The following is a 21,761-nucleotide window of genomic DNA, read 5'->3' on the forward strand; positions in this document are numbered from 1 at the left end:
AAGAAATATGTAACTAATTATATGTGTTAGAGCTGCAACCAGCTGCAAAACTTTTCTCAAACATTTAAACAAACCACTGAAAGGGTTTTCAGTCCATGGAGAACATACCGTAACTGAAGTTTTGAAACATTCTTCAGCATGGCAACTTAACATTTTCATTTTCATTTAATGCTGATGCATTTCTGGGCTCCTTAATCAGCACAACTAAAGATGTAGAGAAATCAGGACACATCAAGATTCCAACATAAACTGTGTAATATATGGTTCTCATGTCTTCTCCTGTCATGTCTCTCTGTATGTTGCAGAAGGGGATTGGCGGGAGCAGCTCTGCCCTCTGGTGGTGAGGTTGAAGGAGTGCGTCGCAGAGGTGGTGGTGCGGGCCAGGAGGGCCATGACCTTCGTCCTGCTGCAGGAGGCGGCCTGCAGCATCCCCCAGGGACTGTTCCTCAAGCAGAGGAGGGATGTGGTCTTCAGTCAGGCAGTAGGTGGCCACCTGTGAAATGAGGACTCCACTTTGGAAACAGCCTATAGATATTTGGTGCAATTGATTTGTCATGTCAAGGCTTTTTAACCAATGCCAACGTTTTTCAGCTGTTAGGAAGCTAGTTATGATGTACAGTATCAAACCACCATTCAACGGCATGTGTTTGTTTACATAATTTACACAAGAGATTAGTTAGCATTTCACTGACTATGTTTCTACTGAAACAGCTCCTAATCCTAACATAATGCAGTAATTGGAAGTGATCCAGCAAGTCTTTGAAACTGATCCGGTAGCAGCTCAGACTACTTGCAGGAAAATTACATTCAGAGATGGTTTGAATTACCTTGTGACCTAGATAAACAAGTCTTTTATCAGCTGATAATGCCTTAGGATGTCATAATGTTCCATACATAATCTCTGCAGCAGGGGGTCAACTCAGTCCTCAGTTGGGCGGTAGGCTTTTGTGTGAATTAGGGCTGAACCCCAGACAAATATAATTGTGCCCATCTCAGTGAACTAACCCATTGCGAAGGCCTAGACTAAAAGCCAATGTATGTTTGATCTGAAAATGTGGTCGGAGGCTCCATATGGAAGGTGTGAGGCAATTATGGAGCCTTCAGAGGCACGCAGAGGCCAAGTCGAGCTCTGTACCACATCGCCATGCACCTCTTAAATGTTGTAACAATGCAGAGGGCTCTGTATAGCTCTGCATTGACATGATTGGTTGACGGTAGTTGGGGCCGGTACACCCTGTATAAACACAATCTCACTTCCTTGACAACTTCTTTCACAACAGCTCTTCACTGCTCCGTGAAGCTCAAGAAGTATGAATGTCCTGACTTCTGCAGAGGCCGTATCACAGTAAATGCTGCATGGCCAATGCAGACGTCGGACTGACCATGCAGCACCCAGATGCACGATGCACTTCTCTCTCCAGAATGAGCTCTCTCCCGTCAATTTGTGCACATTCATTTATCACAACTTCACTGTGTGTATTGTTTACGGTTGGTTGTTAGTGTATATCACGTTTCATTACATATATCACCAGTAGTACATTTACCATCATTCATTCCTATAATTTCTAATATACAATGTTTGTTTGGTTATGGTCATTTCTGTTAATGCATCCAATATATTATTTTTCCAGTCTTCCTGTTCTCATTGTCGGAGTGGGCACATTGTTTGCAGAGCACACAACCTGTGCTACACTGAGAAACACATTTTGGTTCATTCCATTCCATTGAACAGTTTTGTCTATTCAATGTATTCATTTTCTTTTGTTTGGAGCGTTCCTGTCAATGTTGAGTAAGGACGCGCATCTGATTGTGCATAGAAGTATATACGCCTGCAAATGTAGGCATATAAATGTGCCCATTTGGGGATCTGATAGTATTTCTGATTGGCTAAATACACCACCCCTAATGAGCTGTGGAGCTTCTCAAAGTAACGTTTTCTTCACCTCAGACAGCAAGCAAACTGTCTTTTTTTTGTTTTACATCCGTTGAGAATGACAAAAGTTCCTCAATGTATTTGAAACATCTTCCCAGCTCTCTCCCTTTTGGGAAAAATGTCGTGCTCGGATCCAGTGGAAACATCATAAAATAGTTCTACCTGATTACTCCTTATCAGTGCTTGACTTGGACTTAAATAGGTTCCCGTACTCATTTTGGGTGCTGCTACTGTTTTATATTTAGGCGCAGGAGCTCCACAATGCTTTTGACATAATATTTGCAAGTATTAGAACATTCTAGGTGCTGCTTCTCAGCTCCGGTGAGCTCCTGCCCAAGTCAAGCACTGCATCTTATCCCGTGCGCAAATACCCTACAGCTGTGTCTGTCTCGAGCTCACTGGAAACTCTAAGGGCCCCAGAATATTTTATACAATGTTGCAAGTTCCCTAGAATTAGCTTCCAGCCAGACCAAGTTAATAGTTGATACAATGTTTCAAGTTCGTTGCAGACAGGCAATGCATAGCCAATGTAATTTATAGGATATTTTTTTATCATGATATTTTCTATCTGTGGGCTGCAATGAAGATGCTATTATAAATTAAATGAAAGATTTCCACGGAAATGTGCATAGAATAACTATAACTGGCACACAGATCAGTAGAAAGGGTAAGATAAATTGGCATTCCACATGAGAAAGGTTGCAGGCTCCTCGTGTAGCTTATTACCGGCAACTTCAGGAGAGTAACGAGACGAATCTGCGAAATCCAGCAGGAGCGAGAGAATGGTTGGGTCAGGTTAAGTTTTTTTTCTCCTGGTTATCTAGATCTTTAGCTCCCTCTTGAGTAATTTGTGTGTTATTTAATCAAACAGTAAGCTTAAACCATCAGACAAGCTCAATGCATATACTGTAGTTGATTTTATTGAAACACATAGGGTTGTGCCTTTATATGGAAAAATACACGTAAAGAAATGTAGACCAATTGATAGGTCGAAAGAACAGACGACTTTTGGTCGACCAAGGTTTTTTGGGGCGGGGACTGCCCTAGTGTGAATGCCTTACCCTTTGCCCAACTGGATACAGAGATAATAATATAAGTGGATGATGTGAATAAATTATATAGTGCGCCGTGTTGCTTTATGATTGAACCCTGTGTGTGTGTGTGTGTGTGTGTGTGTGTGTGTGTGTGTGTGTGTGTGTGTGTGTGTGTGTGTGTGTGTGTGTGTGTGTGTGTGTGTGTGTGTGTGTGTGTGTGTGTGTGTGTGTACAGCTAGCTGCGTTGGCGTGTGGTTTCGTCATGAGGCTGTACGCGGGGATGGAGGATAAGGGCTTCCTCAGGCAGCTCCACCTAGTGGGCCTGGTGGCACAGTTTGAAAGCCTGCTAAGCACCTACAGTGAGTACTCTAGTAGGGTCAAGGGTCAACTGTCTTACACACTGATCTAAGGTCTGTTTTTGCATTTACACCCCTATTGAGGGAAGGTAAGCTCATCCGAGATCTGTGTCTAAGGGTAACTTTTACCTAAAGGATTTCCCAATTTGAAAGGTACTTCAAGACTAACAAAGAGTACAGGAAGTTGTATAACATGCTTTTATACAGTAACGCACAGTTAATAAAAATGGTACCATTTGATAATATGTTGTACCATTTGTCATAATTGTGCATTACCATGATAGAATGTGTAATGCAGTTTAAAACCATTATATTTCCATGATCCACATCTATATCATTGTATAAATTAGGCAATACCATAGTATTATTTAGGTGCATGGCAGTACCATCATCCTTCAAAGCTAAAACCATGGGACATTTCCATGATTCAGATCTACACCATGGTATTAGTGAAAATACAATAAGGTTACCATGGTTATGAATGAAAGTACCATAGTGGTACCATGGTACATTTTTGTAAGGGATAGTTTGGAGGCATGTACTGCAGACAGATTATCTGGTTACCATGGAGACGGCCTGATTCACTGACTAAAAGTTTCATCAAAGAGAGAGAACTTCTACGATAACTGCTACGATAACAAACCACGTTTCATGTAGTTACTTTCTTCTGAACTTGTTTATGGTACTTTCTAGTACGTAAGAGCTAGTTTACAGAGTATCTAGCCAACTAGCCATCTAGCTCCGTAGCATTGAATTGTTAATCTTCCATTGTTTAGCGAAGTAGCTAGCTGGTTGAGGTTTTCCTTTTGTAACCAGGGCAGATTTAAGCAACAATCACCTCCCTAAATGCTGTTTACATTGATATCCATACTGAAAGAAGCAGTTATGGACCTCATGGGCACCCTTAACTTTTCACTTAATTTTAGGGGGAATTCACCATAAAATTATTTGTGCCAGTGCCTTAAAGTTAAGGAAACTTTAAGTTAATTTTCCCCTCATTTCCCTTAAGGTGTTTTGGCCCGATTGCCCATTTTGTTGCCCAGTGTATTTCTCCTACTATGACCAGAACAGATTGTCTACTTCAAGAGAACAGGAAGTAACCTCTAATTGACTAATTGGTGCTGCTGTTATAGGTGAGGAGATTGGCATGCTGGAGGACATGGAGGTGGGCATCTCAGACCTGCACCGGGTGGCCTTCAAGATCACCCAGGCCAAGACAGACGACCCCTGTGACCTGCAACCTGTAGTCATCGGCAGGCGGTGAGACTCTATTACCAAGCATCCTTTAACCAGTGGTTTTGTCATTACATAGTGTGAAATCGTTTTTTTTAGAGATCAGCTTGGGGACTTCATACATCATATCATACTGTAATACAGAGTAATACATTATTATTGATCCAACTTGCCAAATTGTTTTATCAGGTGTATAGTTTTTCCTATTCTCTCTTGGACAGATCTCCGTAAACATAACTGGAACCGTATAATCTGTCGGGAAGAAATGGGATGGGTGGGATAATGTTGTAGCAGTAGTTGCTGTGTTTGGGTTTTTCGTCACTGGTCATTTGGAAAATCACGATTTCGCAGGTGTTCGCATCTTTCAAATTTAGAAAGGGGAGTGTGTCTAAGTAGTCCTTAGACTACTGGCGCAGTAGTCTAAGGCACTGCATCGCAGGGCTAGCTGTGCCACCAGAGATTCTGGGTTCGAGCCCAGGCTCTGTCGCAGCCGGACGCAACCGGGAGGCCCATGGGGCGGCGCACGTAGTTAGGGAGGGTTTGGCCGCCAAGGATATCCTTGTCTCATTGCGCACTAGCGACTCCTGTGGTGGGCCGGGTGTACGGTGTTTCCTCCGACACATTGGTGGCTTCCGGGTTGGATGTGCACTGTGTCAAGAAGCAGTACGGCTTGGTTGGGTTGTGTTTCGGAGGACGCATGGCTCTCGACCTTCGCCTCTCCCGAGTCCGTACGGGAATGCAGCGATGAGACAAGTCTGTTACTACTACCAATTGGATACCACGAAATTGGGGAGAGAAAAAAAGAAAGGGGAGGGCACATTTGGCCTGTAACTTGCAAAAAGAGAGGGTGGAGCTCCTCATTCTGGTTCCGCTCCTCATTCTAGCATCTCTTCTCTTAACACTTATGGACCCAGAACTTAATCGAGCAGCTGACCAATTACATGAGACTTTATTTCTGGGTTAACCGAGATTCAGCTTTTCCTATTTCACCAATTCTACCTACTGATTGAGGTGGTGTAGATGGTAGTCTAATTATTCCAAAAGCAGTCGACATACTGCAGCGAATTTGGGAAGGTAGCCAGGGTTGAAAAGTCCTTAAAAACATGTATTTTCCATCTGAGAATAATGAATAGGTTAGCTTCCACATGACTTACAGTGAGCCATTTCCAGTTATCCAGGCTAATCTACTTCAAGTCGATTGTAATAATAAAACACCTGTATTTGATTGGTCGTGGCTCGTATCATTATTTGGATATATTCCACTGAAGCCTGACTGTGTTTGTTTAAACAACTGATCCTGTATCTCAGTAACAGGAGTTGCAACACATTTGTCTCAATGCTGACGTGTGCTGTTAACCAGTAAACCTGTCAGATGGGTGATAAATAGTCATGTAATACTATCAGACCAATTAGTACCATGTCAAGGCCCAGTGAAAGTTGTGTGGACATCACAACATCCTACTTACTGTAACTTCAGACTCCACCAAGCCTCTGTTCAGGCTTGTGCTCAGATTTTAAGTGTTAAAAGAATAGGTGAGAAGTGCTTCAAAGTTGGTATGTGATGTCTTGATGTCCACGCATATCAAATCTCTGTTTACACTTTCTCTTTCACCCTTCCTTCCTTTCTTTCTTTCTTTCTTTCTTTCTTTCTATCTTTCTATCTTTCTTTCCTTCCTTCCTTCCTTCCTTCCTTCCTTCCTTCCTTCCTTCCTTCCTTCCTTCCTTCCTTCCTTCCTTCCTTCCTTCCTTCCTTCCTTCCTTCCTTCCTTCCTTCCTTCCTTCCTTCGTACCTCCAACTCTCTCTCTCTTTCCTTTCCTCCCATTCTCCCTTTCTTTCCCTCTCTCCTTCCCTCTCTCCCTCCCGCCTACCTCCCTCCAGCGACCATTATACTGTAGAAGTGCCATTACCACGGCTGGCCTTCCAGACGTTACCCCATGAGATCAAAGAGGGCAAGGCGTTGCAGGTTTACCCAGTGCTCTTCAACGTGGGAATCAACGAACAGCAGACAATAGCAGACAGGTACCGGAACACTTTTCTCTTTTACGGGCGAATCATATCTTCCACTTTAGTTACATTAGTTCATGATTAAGTGACATTTTGACTGAAGTAGAAGTTCAGTCAACCAGCCTTTACTGATCCCTCAGTTTCTTCTGTTACACACTATGGGAGAAAAAAACATTTGTTTTGGATGAGATAATGTTGTCTATAGTCATTTCCCATCATGCTCCCAAGGTCATTGTCAACCAGTGTAATGTTATCGCCTTTGGAGCATCAAATAGGATTGTTTCTATCCAGCCAGTAAGCCTGGTTTGAGACAGGATATTGTGGCCATGATGTTAGGCTCACATTCAGAAAGAAACTTTGTTAGTGGTCATTTATTGCAATCATTTCAAGACTGCCAGACCTAAGTCACTTCTGAAATGCACACGATCAGTCTCACTGACCCGTAACTTTCACCCAAGTCTGTGATATCTCAGACTTGGGTGAATGATGCGCCATGCCATAGAGATCCGGCATTTACAAAATCACACTGATTGCCGTAACGGGGGGTGCTATAGTAATCAACTGACATTCCAAACTGAACAAGCATGTCTCCTGTTCCGTCATAAAATGTGATTCATATATGCAGCCTCTAAGCCAATAAGCTCCGCCCATTGGTTTTTCTGCTAATTAGACTTTTTTCCCCTACCAAACTTTGAACAAGCATATCTACCATAACGACCTATATCATTTCAGTACTTAAAATGAAATTATGCAATAATTGTCACTAACTGACATAAGAAGGAGCGCTCTGTCATTCGTGGGGGACAACAGGTTTACTGTAGACTTGTTCTCTCTTTCTCCCTGTACAGATTAACTTGTCCTTTCAGGTGCTCTTTCTCCCTGTACAGCTTAACTTGTCCTTTCAGGTTCTCTTTCTCCCTGTACAGATTAACTTGTCCTTTCAGGTTCTCTTTCTCCCTGTACAGATTAATTTGTCCTTTCAGGTTCTCTTTCTCCCTGTACAGCTTAACTTGTCCTTTCAGGTTCTCTTTCTCCCTGTACAGATTAACTTGTCCTTTCAGGTTCTCTTTCTCCCTGTACAGATTAATTTGTCCTTTCAGGTTCTCTTTCTCCCTGTACAGCTTAACTTGTCCTTTCAGGTGCTCTTTCTCCCTGTACAGATTAACTTGTCCTTTCAGGTTCTCTTTCTCCCTGTACAGCTTAACTTGTCCTTTCAGGTGCTCTTTCTCCCTGTACAGATTAACTTGTCCTTTCAGGTTCTCTTTCTCCCTGTACAGATTAATTTGTTCTTTCAGGCTCTCATTCTCCCTGTACAGATAAACTTGTCCTTTCAGGTGCTCTTTCTCACTGTACAGATTAACTTGTCCTTTCAGGTTCTCTTTCTCCCTGTACAGATTAATTTGTCCTTTCAGGCTCTCATTCTCCCTGTACAGCTTAACTTGTCCTTTCAGGCTCTCATTCTCCCTGTACAGATGAACTTGTCCTTTCAGGTTCTCTTTCTCCCTGTACAGCTTAACTTGTCCTTTCAGATGCTCTTTCTCCCTGTACAGATTAACTTGTCCTTTCAGGTTCTCTTTCTCCCTGTACAGATTAACTTGTCCTTTCAGGTTCTCTTTCTCCCTGTACAGATTAATTTGTTCTTTCAGGCTCTCATTCTCCCTGTACAGATATATTTGTCCTTTCAGGCTCTCATTCGCCCTGTACAGATGAACTTGTCCTTTCAGGCTCTCATTCTCCCTGTACAGATTAATTTGTTTATCAGGCTCTCATTCTCCCTGTACAGATTAATTTGTTTATCAGGCTCTCATTCTCCCTGTACAGATAAACTTGTCCTTTCAGGCTCTCATTCTCCCTGTACAGATTAACTTGTCCTTTCAGGCTCTCATTCTCCCTGTACAGATTAACTTGTCCTTTCAGGCTCTCATTCTCCCTGTACAGATGAACTTGTCCTTTCAGGCTCTCATTCTCCCTGTACAGATGAACTTGTCCTTTCAGGCTCTCATTCTCCCTGTACAGATTAACTTGTCCTTTCAGGCTCTCATTCTCCCTGTACAGATGAACTTGTCCTTTCAGGCTCTCATTCTCCCTGTACAGATTAATTTGTTTATCAGGCTCTCATTCTCCCTGTACAGATTAATTTGTTCTTTCAGGCTCTCATTCTCCCTGTACAGATTAACTTGTCCTTTCAGGCTCTCATTCTCCCTGTACAGATGAACTTGTCCTTTCAGGCTCTCATTCTCCCTGTACAGATTAATTTGTTTATCAGGCTCTCATTCTCCCTGTACAGATATATTTGTCCTTTCAGGCTCTCATTCGCCCTGTACAGATGAACTTGTCCTTTCAGGCTCTCATTCTCCCTGTACAGATATATTTGTCCTTTCAGGCTCTCATTCGCCCTGTACAGATGAACTTGTCCTTTCAGGCTCTCATTCTCCCTGTACAGATTAATTTGTTTATCAGGCTCTCATTCTCCCTGTACAGATTAATTTGTTTATCAGGCTCTCATTCTCCCTGTACAGATAAACTTGTCCTTTCAGGCTCTCATTCTCCCTGTACAGATTAACTTGTCCTTTCAGGCTCTCATTCTCCTGTACAGATTAACTTGTCCTTTCAGGATTCTCCCTGTACAGATGAACTTGTCCTTTCAGGCTCTCATTCTCCCTGTACAGATTAATTTGTTTATCAGGCTCTCATTCTCCCTGTACAGATGAACTTGTCCTTTCAGGCTCTCATTCTCCCTGTACAGATTAACTTGTCCTTTCAGGCTCTCATTCTCCCTGTACAGATGAACTTGTCCTTTCAGGCTCTCATTCTCCCTGTACAGATTAATTTGTTTATCAGGCTCTCATTCTCCCTGTACAGATTAATTTGTTCTTTCAGGCTCTCATTCTCCCTGTACAGATAAACTTGTCCTTTCAGGCTCTCATTCTCCCTGTACAGATTAACTTGTCCTTTCACATTTTCATTCTCCCTGTACAGATTAACTTGTCCTTTCATGTTCTCATTCTCCCTGTACAGATTCGGAGACATCTCTTTGCAAGAGAGGATAAACCAGAGGAACTTTGAGATTTTAGACAGTTATTACAAATCACTAAGCGATAAGGTGCCATCAGAATGTAAGTGCATCAACTGCCACTTTAACATCAAAACATCAGAAGTATATAAATGTCATCAATCATCATGCAATAGTATCCATCTTGCTTTTTCATAGAACACATTTTGACTTCATCCCACAGAAGAAAATGAGTTCTGTATATTGTAATGATCCATGCCCATTTATATATAAGCAACATACACTGAGTGTGTACAAAGCATTAAGAACATCTTCCTAATATTGAATTGCACTCCCCGCCTTTTGCCCTCAGAACAGCTTCAATTCGTCGGGCATGGGCTCAACAAGGTGTCGAAAGCGTTCCTCAGGGATGCTGGCTCATGTTAACTCCAATGCTTCCCACAGGTGTCAAGTTGGCTGGATGTCCTTTTGGTGGTGGACCATTCTTTATACACACAGGAAACTGTTGAAACCTTCCAGTTCTTGACACAAACCGGTGGCACATAATTCCATCCCCCGTTCAAAGGCACTTCAATATTTTGTCTTGCCCATTCACCCACTGAATGGTACACATACACAATCCATGTCTCAAGGATTAAAAATCCTTCTTTAACCCGTCTCCTCCCCTTCATCTACACTGATTGGAGAGGATTTAACAAGTGACATCAATAAGGGATCATAGCTTTCACCTGGTCAGTCTATGTCTTGGAAAGAGCATAATGTTTTGTACACTCAGTGTAGTTTTATTACAGACATAAGATACAATGTGTCTTTATTTTACAGTCCAACACACACACACACACCAGTATTTCCATTTCCCGTCTACCATCGATTCAGCTCCTGTAAAATACACCCATGTGGGTCAGATTTGCAGACAGATACACGACCACAGAGATCTACGTTTGTAGTAGTTTCCATAGATACCCTCATTCTTGTTGTCAGTGTACCGTATATTTTCAATACCTGCATCCTTCCTGTCGCATGAACACACACACACACACACACACACACACACACACACACACACACACACACACACACACACACACACACACACACACACACACAACTCCTTCCTGTTACAGCGCTGTCGAGCAGCCAAATGAACTCTCGTTTCATTTCGTTTCCTTTCACAGGTCTGCCATGTTTTCAAACGCAGACGGACTTGAAAGATTTACTCGGAACCCTGGGCCAGAATGTAGTGACGAAGAAGAGAAAGAATGTGGAGATACTGTGGCTCGCTGGAACGGTGAGGATAGAATAAGATATATAACAAGTGGATCCATTCTTATACATCTGGCTTGACGTCATTCATGCAAACTCGTCAGCCTGCTCATGTCCCTACGTATGGAGGTTGATACGTTGGTGCCCTGAGGAGAAGTTTTGAACTTGTGAATGCAATGCACCTGCTACAATGAAGACTTCATAAACATATTCGACATCTGGCAGAAGACCATGCAAGGCTCCAAATAACCCTGATGATTTAGGGGAAATCTCCCAGAGAATGGGCATCTGATTACCTAATCACATAGGTAGGCATAGAGCAGCAATGGAAGCTACACTTGACCGATTTATATCATATACTGTATCTAGCCAAACCAATCCGGAACCCCACACACACATGATTAATAACACTATTGATAAAGGAGCAAAGGTTGAACACACACATTCCTAATTATTCCTCTGGTATTTGGCTAATGGTTCCTCTGGTATTTCCAAAGACTTCAGACAGTCTTTGGAAAATGAAAGCAGATCTCTTCTGGTTGTAACTATGAGCATCCTTCTCTTTCCCTCCCTGGTCTCTGGAATTAGCTGAGCCTGAAAAGGAATTAGCTGAGCCTGAAAAGGAATTAGCTGAGCCTGAAAAGGAATTAGCTGAGCCTGAAAAGGAATTAGCTGAGCCTGAAAAGGAATTAGCTGAGCCTGAAAAGGAATTAGCTGAGCCTGAAAAGGAATTAGCTGAGCCTGAAAAGGAATTAGCTGAGCCTGAAAAGGAATTAGCTGAGCCTGAAAAGGAATTAGCTGAGCCTGAAAAGGAAGTCTGGGAAACATCATATACAGTGGGGCAAAAAAGTATTTAGTCAGCCACCAATTGTGCAAGTTCTCCCACTTAAAAAGATGAGAGGCCTGTAATTTTCATCATAGGTACACTTCAACTATGACAGACAAAATGAGAAAAACAATCCAGAAAATCACATTGTAGGATTTTTAATGAATTTATTTGCAAATTATGGTGGATAATAAGTATTTGGTCAATAACAAAAGTTTATCTCAATACTTTGTTATATACCCTTGTATACCCCTGTTGGCAATGACAGAGGTCAAACGTTTTCTGTAAGTCTTCACAAGGTTTTCACACACTGTTGCTGGTATTTTGGCCCATTCCTCCATGCAGATGGGCAACACGGACTTTCAACTCCCTCCAAAGATGTTCTATGGGGTTGAGATCTGGAGATTGGCTAGGCCACTCCAGGACCTTGAAATGCTTCTTACGAAGCCACTCCTTCGTTGCCCAGGCGATGTGTTTGGGATCATTGTCATGCTGAAAGACCCAGCCACGTTTCATCTTCAATGTCCTTGCTGATGGAAGGAGGTTTTCACTCAAAATCTCACAATACATGGCCCCATTCATTCTTTCCTTTACACGGATCAGTCGTCCTGGTCCCTTTGCGGAAAAACAGCCCGAAAAGCATGATGTTTCCACCCCCATGCTTCACAGTAGGTATGGTGTTCTTTGGATGCAACTCAGCATTCTTTGTTCTCCAAACACGACGAGTTGAGTTTTTACCAAAAAGTTATATTTTGGTTTCATCTGACCATATGAAATTCTCCCAATTTTCTTCTGGATCATCCAAATGCTCTCTAGCAAACTTCAGATGGGCCTGGACATGTACTGGCTTAAGCAGGGGGACATGTCTGGCACTGCAGGATTTGAGTCCCTGGCGGCGTAGTGTGTTACTGATGGTAGGCTTTGTTACTTTGGTCCCAGCTCTCAGCAAGTCATTCACTAGGTCCCCCCGTGTGGTTCTGGGATTTTTGCTCACCGTTCTTGTGATCATTTTGACCCCACGGGGTGAGATCTTGCATGGAGCCCCAGATCGAGGGAAATTATCAGTGGTCTTGTATGTCTTCCATTTCCTAATAATTGCTCCCACAGTTGATTTCTTCAAACCAAGCTGCTTACCTATTGCAGATTCAGTCTTCCCAGCCTGGTGCAGGTCTACAATTTTGTTCTTTGGTCTTGGCCATAGTGGAGTTTGGAGTGTGACTGTTTGAGGTTGTGGACAGGTGTCTTTTATACTGATAACAAGTTCAAACAGGTGCCATTAATACAGGTAACGAGTGGAGGACAGAGGAGCCTCTTAAAGAAGAAGTTACAGGTCTGTGAGTGCCAGAAATCTTGCTTGTTTGTAGGTGACCAAATACTTATTTTCCACCATAATTTGCAAATAAATTCATTAAAAATCCTACAATGTGATTTTCAGGATTTTATTTTCTCATTTTGTCTGTCATAGTTGAAGTGTACCTATGATGAAAATTACAGGCCTCTCTCATCTTTTTAAGTGGGAGAACTTGCACAATTGGTGGCTGACTAAATACTTTTTTGCCCCACTGTAAGCATCTGCATTGAATGCTTTCACTTTCAAAGTGAAAATTATTTTCATAAGAACAAAAACATGTTTTCATTGAATTCCCAGTGGAGTTTCCAGGGTACTTTTCTTCCCAATTCTACCTCACAGTCAGAGTAGTTTTCAGTTATGCATTATGTTTAAAATAGTTTGTTTTTGTTTACGTTATTGAGGTGTTTTCTTCTTTCTTCTGGTCCAGATCTGCCGACGGCTGAACGGGATCAGGTTCACCAGCTGTAAAAGTGCCAAAGACAGGACGTCGATGTCTGTAACCCTGGAGCAGTGTGCCCTGCTGAGAGACGAGCACCAGCTCAACAAGGATTACTTCATACGAGCCCTGGACTGCATGCGGAGGTGAGAGAGAGAAACTCAACTTTGGGGGAGAGGTCTTAAAAGTTATTTCCTGATTAACAGTAGGGCTCCTCGCGTTCCCTCTCTCCTCGCGTCTTCTCTCCTTGCCTCATTCTCAAAAGGAAGGAATGGAGTGAGAAGTGAGCATTGAAGGGGGAAATCTGAGGACAGGAACCTCCAATCTGCTCCCCCGCTGCTTGCATCACTTCCCTCTAATGTTTTGAGGTGGTTGTGGTGGTGAGTGTATGGGAGGAGGTCTACCGAAGGAATCAGAGATGGACTTTTGAGATTCCCCTTTATGTCTCTGGGCCCTGAAGTTGATTGGGTAACCTGGTCAGGAAAACTCCTGGTCCTAATTATAAATAAGCTCCAGGATTCTTTCCTGACTAAGTAACCCGACCTCACCGGGGAAAAACTCCAGGCTCTACGTATGCCAATATTCCCTCATTGTGAAAAGTAACTAATGTTTGAAAGGACAGAGGAAGTGGCAAACATCCTGCTGATCGATCTGTGGCTGCCAACTAGCTAATGGAGCTCAGTGGCATGAGCAAACACACAGCAGCATGTCTATCACACTGTTCACTGGCACCAGCCATTTCACCACCCCTAGTTGGTATCAGAAGCCACACCCCCACCCTGATAGCCTGCCTCATCCCATCTGACTTGCTCAAAGTTCACATCAGAGCCACGTCGTAGCTTGGCATGGGCCCTGCTTGAATACTTTAGAAATGTGTCATTCCCTCCCTTCCTTCTCTCAAATAAATCACTGATCTGATGTGACTGGGTGGGTGAAAGCTACAGTGCTGTATCTAAAGGAACCCATGTTGTCACCTATCCAATGTTGGATAGGTGACAACATCAGTGATAACCTAATATAGCATTTCTACACCAATTGAACAGGGCCTATTGCATCATGATGTCACCCAGGCACATTCCCATAATCACCTTCTCTACTGTCTGTCCTCGTGATGTCAGAAGCCCTCAACCATGTGACCTAGAGATGAGAGCGTACAATTCTGTCAACAGAGAAGTTTGGCAGAAGAACACATGATCACCACAACTATCTTTTTTTATATTTATTTATTTAATTATACCCCTTTTTCTCCCCAATTTTGTGGTATCCAATTGGTAGTTACAGTCTTGTCCCATCGCTACAACTTCCGTACGGACTCAGGAGAGGCGAAGGTCGAGAGCTGTGCGTCCTCCGAAACACAATCCTGCGAAGCTACACTGCTTAACCTGGAAGCCAGCCGCACCAATGTGTCGGAAGAAACACCATACACCTGGCGACCGTGTCGGCGTGCACTGCGCAGGGCCCGCCACAGGAGTTGCTAGTGCGCGATGGGACAAAAAAAAAACATCCCTGCTGGCCAAACCCTCCCCTAACCCGGACGACGCGGGCCAATTGTGCACCGCCCCATGGGTCTCCCGGTCTTGTCCGGCTGCGACAGAGCCTGGACTTGAACCAGGATCTCTAGTGGCACAGCTAGCACTGTGATGCGGTGCCTTAGACCACTGCGCCATCCGGGAGGCCCACCACAACTATCTTAACAGTCAATTGTATTTTGCTAGTGAAGACATCAAAACTATGAAATAACACATGGAATCAAGTAGTAACCTTTGATACTCTCTTGGCATTCTCTCAACCATTTTCACCTGGAATGTTTTTCGAACAGTCTTGAAGGAGAGTTGGACCGCAGAGTGAAGGAAAAGCAGCCAACAAATACCCAGCAAAAGTGCAAACTCCTTCGACTGTTGGAAAAACATTCCAGGTAAAGCTGGTTGAGAGAATGCCAAGAGTGTGCAAAACTGTCATCAAGGCAAAGGGTGGCTACTTTGAAGAATCTCAAATATAAAATATATTTTGATTTGTTTAACACTTTTTTTGGTTACTACATGATTCCATATGTGTTATTTCATAGTTTTGATGTCTTCACTAGCCAAATACAATTGACTGTAAAGATTAGTATAGAAAAGTACAAATAAAGAAAAACCCTTGAATGAGCAGGTTTGTCCAAACTTTTGACTGGTACTGTGTCTTAACAGTCAATTGTATTTGACTAGTTAGGGATTTTGTCATAAATAATGAAAGAAAACATTCTGTGTATGTGGTAAAGACAAAGTGGGGTTGCTTGTACTATACACAAAACACATCCCACTTGGAATAGACTTCATAGACATCAATTTATACAAGCAATTCTTTCTCAGATTTGATGGGCAACTTGACCAGAGTTTCTGGGTGCTTGAGTATCTAAGGAATCTTTGTTTCATCTGTGCACCAACTGTAACATTTCATCACTTTGCCCTCGAATGGATTGAATGAAATTCAACCTCAAACAAAGAGTGATTATCAGAGCTTGAGAATGGATATGTGTTCTAGTGTCAAGATGGTTCAGAGTGACACTGGAAGATAGCTGTGGGCTTGACCCGTCTATGCAAAGTTGGACCGGTAACTTTCAATCTTCAGTAAATACGTTTTAGTACTGAGCAGCTGTGAATATCAAATCAAATTTGATTTGTCACATGCGTCGAATATAACAGGTGTAGACTTTACCGTGAAATGCTTACTTACATGTCCTTAACCAGTAATGCATTTCAAGAAATAGAGATAACTAAGTATGATAGATCTTTCTTTCAACATAGTTTTGTCAGAATAGCCTGTATACTGGGCACCACATAATGTAAACGGTCCGTTGAATGTGGCGAGTTAGTGATATTGCCATGAGTAAAAAAGTGTGCATCAAATATCTGAGGAAGTCAAATGGCAGTCTTTTGCTTGCAGAAATGCTATCACACCCACTGTGTGCAACTGCATACACTGTGTGTTCACACGTCTAAGGGGGATACCTAGTCAGTTGTCCAACTGAATGTATTCAACTGAAATGTGTCTTTCGCATTTAACCCAACCGCTCTGGATCAGAGAGTTGCGGGGGGCTGCCTTAATCGACATCCACGTCTTCAGCACCCGGGGAACAGTGGGTTAACTGCCTTGCTCAGGGGCAGAACGACAAATGTAACAAGGGCAACAAAGATACAGCTCAGATGATCACTAAAGAGTTTGAGAGAACTAAGTCATTTCTAAAACACTGTTAGATAAAACTGGTGTATGTTTGGAGAAAAAGGAGTGCTTTGATGATGTCGAGGGTCGTTATGAGGCTTGTAGAACCGGTTATGGTTAGACAGTGTTGTGGCTTTGGAGCGGTCCAAGAATAAACCGGCTCTACAACAAGCCTACGACTATAAAATGTCATCATCATTAGAGACTATGTGCCTGCTAATAATCACAAACGTCAGAGTTACTTAACTCAGCAAAAAAAGAAACTGCCCTTTTTCAAGTCCCTGTTTTTCAAAGACCTTTCGTAAAAGTCCAAATAACTTCACAGATCTTCATTGTAAAGGGTTTTTAAACACTGTTTCCCATGCTTTTTCAATGACCCATAAACAATTAATTAACATGCACCTGTGTAACGGACGTTAACACACTAACAGCTTACAGACGGTAGGCAATTAATGTCACAGTTGTGAAAACTTAGGACACTAAAGAGGCCTTTCTACTGACTCTGAAAAACACCTAAATAAAGATGCCCAGGGTCCCTGCTCATCTGCGTGAACGTGCCTTAAGCATGCTGCAAGGAGGCATGAGGACTGCAGATGTGGCCAGGGCAATAAATTGCAATGTCCGTACTGTGAGACGCCTAAGACAGCGCTACAGGGAGACAGGATGGACAGCTGATCATCCTCGCAGTGACAGAACACGTGTAACAACACCTGCACAGGATCGGTACATCTGAACATCACACCTGCGGGACAGGTACAGGATGGCAACAACTGCCCGAGTTACACCAGGAATGCACAATCCCTCCATCAGTGCTCAGACTGTCCACAATAGGCTGAGAGAGGCTGGACTGAGGGCTTGTAGGCCTGTTGTAAGGCAGGTCCTCACCAGACATCACCGGCATCAACATTGCCTACGGGCACAAAGCCCCCGTCGCTGGACCAGACAGGACTGGCAAAAAGTGCTCTTCACTGACGAGTTGCGGTTTTGTCTCACCAGGGGTGATGGTCGGATTCGCTTTTATCGTCAAAGGAATGAGCGTTACACCGAGGCCTGTACTCTGGAGCGGGGTCAATTTGAAGGTGGAGGTTCCGTCATGGTCTGGGGCGGTGTGTCAATCTCAACGCTGTGCGTTACAGGGAAGACATCCTCCTCCCTCATGTGGTACCCTTCCTGCAGGCTCATCCTGACATGGCCCTCCTTCTGTGCTTGATTTCCTGCAAGACAGGCCATGGCCAGTCAAGAGCCCGGATCTCAATCCTATTGAGCATGTCTGGGACCTATTGGATCGGAGGGTGAGGGCTAGGGCCATTCCCCCCAGAAATGTCCAGGAACTTGCAGGTGCTTCTGCCCCTGAAGAAGGCAGTTAACCCACTGTTCCTAGGCTGTCATTGTAAATAACTGAACTGACTTGCCTAGTTAAATAAAGATGAAATGTTCATGAAGCTTGACTATCTCTCTGTCAATACTGACACTGTTCCCTTATTTTATCCAACATGTATGTTGACATAGAATGTACACTTGGGTTCAGACTAACTGCACAACGGTCTGGTTTCACTATGGCTTGTTCTGGATATGTGGGGGTAAGGCTTATCACATTTCCTTAGGTTTTGGGTTGAGATCTTTAAATGTCCCTTTCTGTTGGCTACATGAAATCAACAGGTGCAACAGAACGCATCCAAAGCTTTGTCCAAATCATTTTCAACTAAATAATTGAAAGAGGAGAGATCCACATAAATGATCTTGCCTGCCTCTACTCGCTCCCTTCATACTCTTACACTCTTCCATTCATCTTTCCATTTACCCATTCATCCATTCATCTTTTCATTTACCCATTTACCCATTCATCTTTCCATTTACCCATTCATCTTTCCATTTACCCATTTACCCATTCATCTTTCCATTTACCCATTCATCTTTCCATTTACCCATTCATCTTTCCATTTACCCATTCATCTTTCCATTTACCCATTCATCTTTCCATTTACCCATTCATCTTTCCATTTACCCATTCATCTTTCCATTTGCCCATTCATCTTTCCATTTGCCCATTCATCTTTCCATTTACCCATTCATCTTTCCATTTGCCCATTCATCTTTCCATTTGCCCATTCATCTTTCCATTTACCCATTCATCTTTCCATTTACCCATTCATCTTTCCATTTACCCATTCATCCATTCATCTTTCCATTTACCCATTCATCTTTCCATTTACCCATTCATCCATTCATCTTTCCATTTACCCATTCATCTTTCCATTTACCCATTCATCTTTCCATTTACCCATTCATCCATTCATCTTTCCATTTACCCATTCATCTTTCCATTTGCCCATTCATCTTTCCATTTACCCATTCATCCATTCATCTTTCCATTTACCCATTCATCTTTCCATTTACCCATTCATCCATTCATTTACCCATTCATCCATTCATCTTTCCATTTACCCATTCATCCATTCATCTTTCCATTTACCCATTCATCTTTCCATTTACCCATTCATCCATTCATCTTTCCATTTGCCCATTCATCTTTCCATTTACCCATTCATCTTTTCATTTACCCATTCATCTTTCCATTTACCCATTCATCCATTCATCTTTCCATTTACCCATTCATCCATTCATCTTTCCATTTACCCATTCATCTTTCCATTTACCCATTCATCTTTCCATTTACCCATTCATCCATTCATCTTTCCATTTACCCATTCATCCATTCATCTTTCCATTTACCCATTCATATTTCCATTTACCCATTCATCCATTCATCTTTCCATTTTCCCATTCATCCATTAATCCATCCGTGCTTGCTGGTTGTCTTTGGCCCATGTCAGGGGTCTCTCCTTTACTAACCCACCGGTTCTTTCTGTCTATTCTCTGTCTCACCTCCTCGCCCCTCGCCCTGCAGTCGGCTCACCCAGGGAGAAGTAGTGTGTCAGTGGGATTCGGACCCCGAGGCGGCGTGCTCTGTAGCGGAGAACAAGCCGGCCTCGCGACACTTCTACCCCATCGCCCTACTGCTTGTCAGCTCACACCTGCTGGTCGTGTGGTTAATTTTAAGTCTTGTTTTTCTGCTTGCAAAATATCAATAAAGTTGCTGACGATGCCATGTACTAACCTTGTGTGCCTCGGGTGGTGATTTTTGTCTGTGCAGCTTGTTTTTTGGGAGGGAGGGAGTCTGGAATTTGCGTGATTTCATTGATTTTGCTTTGAAAGGGTAATTGGGTGGATACATGATTTAATTTGTACAATCAAACACAAGCTTTTGACTGTTAATCCGACTAGCAGGCTTGAGGATAGGATGGAATCGTTTTAGAATGTAAGGGATTAAGAAAATAAATTATCTCCGCTAAAACATATTAGCTTTCTCTATTTTCACAGATACCATACTGTTGAACCTTGGAGGCTTTTTTCTCCCCTACCTATATGGCATTGGCCATATAATACTATCAGAAGGACTGGCGATAAACAGTTATCTCTTCATGTCAATGACAGAGAGCTAACGTTCTGAGAGCTAGCATTGCGTTCTGGTTGGCTGCTCTGGCACAGGTAACAAAGTGCTAACAGCGTAACTGAAGCCGATCACACTGTTACACACTCCAGTATAAACTCCAAGCAGCTTGAGGGCACGTTGTTATCATAACCTCCAGTTGACCCCTGTTAGTTGAGGGACCCTCCTCTTCATAGAGACTGTGATTTATTTACTAAGATTCTACATTTTAGTAATGTACTACATCTCTTCAACGATTCCTATGTCCTCTGGAATAGTGGAAGTGGAACCCCCTCACTCTTCTTCCCCACTCCAACTATCTCCCCCTCTACTCTAAAGTAGAGCATAGTAGGATTCTGATGAGCAGGGGGAAAATAGAGCCGTAGAAATCAGTACTGATATGCTCCAGGACACTTCAAAAGCAGTTGTTTTCTCTCTCAGTTGTTTAGATGGTTAGACTGCTGTTAGTGTGTATAGACGGTTAGACAGAATAACAGTAGCAGTCTCTAAAACAGCAACTGTAGGAATGATCCCAGAATGTAGGAGTGATCCCAGGGAATAGGAATGATCCCAGAATGTAGGAGCGATCCCAGGGAATAGGAATGATCCCAGAATGTAGGAGCGATCCCAGAATGTAGGAGCGATCCCAGGGAATAGGAATGATCCCAGAATGTAGGAGCGATCCCAGGGAATAGGAATGATCCCAGAATGTAGGAGCGATCCCAGGGAATAGGAATGATCCCAGAATGTAGGAGTGATCCCAGGGAATAGGAATGATCCCAGAATGTAGGAGTGATCCCAGGGAATAGGAATGATCCCAGAATGCAGGAGCGATCCCAGGGAATAGGAATGATCCCAGAATGTAGGAGCGATCCCAGAATGTAGGAGCGATCCCAGGGAATAGGAATGATCCCAGAATGTAGGAGCGATCCCAGGGAATAGGAATGATCCCAGAATGTAGGAGCGATCCCAGAATGTAGGAGCGATTTCAGCTGACGGTGTAGGCACAGTGCACAAACATTTCTCAGTCTTAACTTGCCAGGTATGGGATGTTTACAGACTAGAGGGAGGGAGGAAGGGAGATCCAAGATATTTATCCACTAATAAAATCCAAACGAGTTGAAAGAATTGGAAAATGATTCACTTGGACATGCTGCCAGGTATGGGATGTGCGCTACTGACTGAGCAGACATGGCTATGGACCGTTCTGAATTTATGTACTGCAAGACAGCGTTTCAAACTAATATTAATATATATATAAAATATATTATTAGTTTGAAACGCTGTCTTGCAGTACTTCATTTTAGAAACTATGATGTTTGGTGTTAGAGCTCAGTGGAGCCAGCTGGAGAAAGCGATTCGCAGGCCAAGATAAAATAAATGACGCCTATCTATATTTATTTCCAGTCAATGTAAACAGCCAAATGTTTTCATGCATCCGGACCATAAATAGCGCACATCCCATACCTGGCAGCATGTCCAAGTGAATCATTTTCAAATTCTGTCAACTCATTTGAATTTTATTAGTGGATAATTATCTTGGATCTCCCTTCCTCCCTCCCTCTAGTCTGTATATATATATAGTATGGGCTGATATAGGCAAATAATGTTAGATAGTCA

The 21,761-nt window shown here is 42.9% G+C and overlaps 1 protein-coding gene across 9 annotated transcripts in view; it reads left to right on the plus strand.

Annotated features, from left to right (window-relative positions):
• LOC118378614 (type II inositol 3,4-bisphosphate 4-phosphatase-like) overlaps positions 1 to 21,761 on the plus strand; it is a 263,199-nt gene that overhangs the window by 238,612 nt on the left and 2,826 nt on the right. For 7 of the 9 annotated variants that reach the window (XM_052464784.1, XM_052464791.1, XM_052464787.1 and 4 more), the window contains 8 exons: positions 306 to 481; positions 3,203 to 3,326; positions 4,457 to 4,583; positions 6,436 to 6,576; positions 9,580 to 9,677; positions 10,750 to 10,862; positions 13,442 to 13,596; positions 19,560 to 19,768. In XM_052464784.1, coding sequence (XP_052320744.1) covers positions 306 to 481; positions 3,203 to 3,326; positions 4,457 to 4,583; positions 6,436 to 6,576; positions 9,580 to 9,677; positions 10,750 to 10,862; positions 13,442 to 13,596; positions 19,560 to 19,743 — 1,118 coding nt within the window. In that variant the 3' untranslated portion in view covers positions 19,744 to 19,768. Of the gene's footprint in view, positions 1 to 305; positions 482 to 3,202; positions 3,327 to 4,456; positions 4,584 to 6,435; positions 6,577 to 9,579; positions 9,678 to 10,749; positions 10,863 to 13,441; positions 13,597 to 19,559; positions 19,769 to 21,761 lie in introns of those variants that run through there. The other 2 variants (XM_052464786.1, XM_052464785.1) reach the window with 1 other exon arrangement.

Source organism: Oncorhynchus keta, chromosome 16 (assembly GCF_023373465.1).
Source record: "Oncorhynchus keta strain PuntledgeMale-10-30-2019 chromosome 16, Oket_V2, whole genome shotgun sequence".
Taxonomy (NCBI): Eukaryota; Metazoa; Chordata; class Actinopteri; order Salmoniformes; family Salmonidae; genus Oncorhynchus; species Oncorhynchus keta.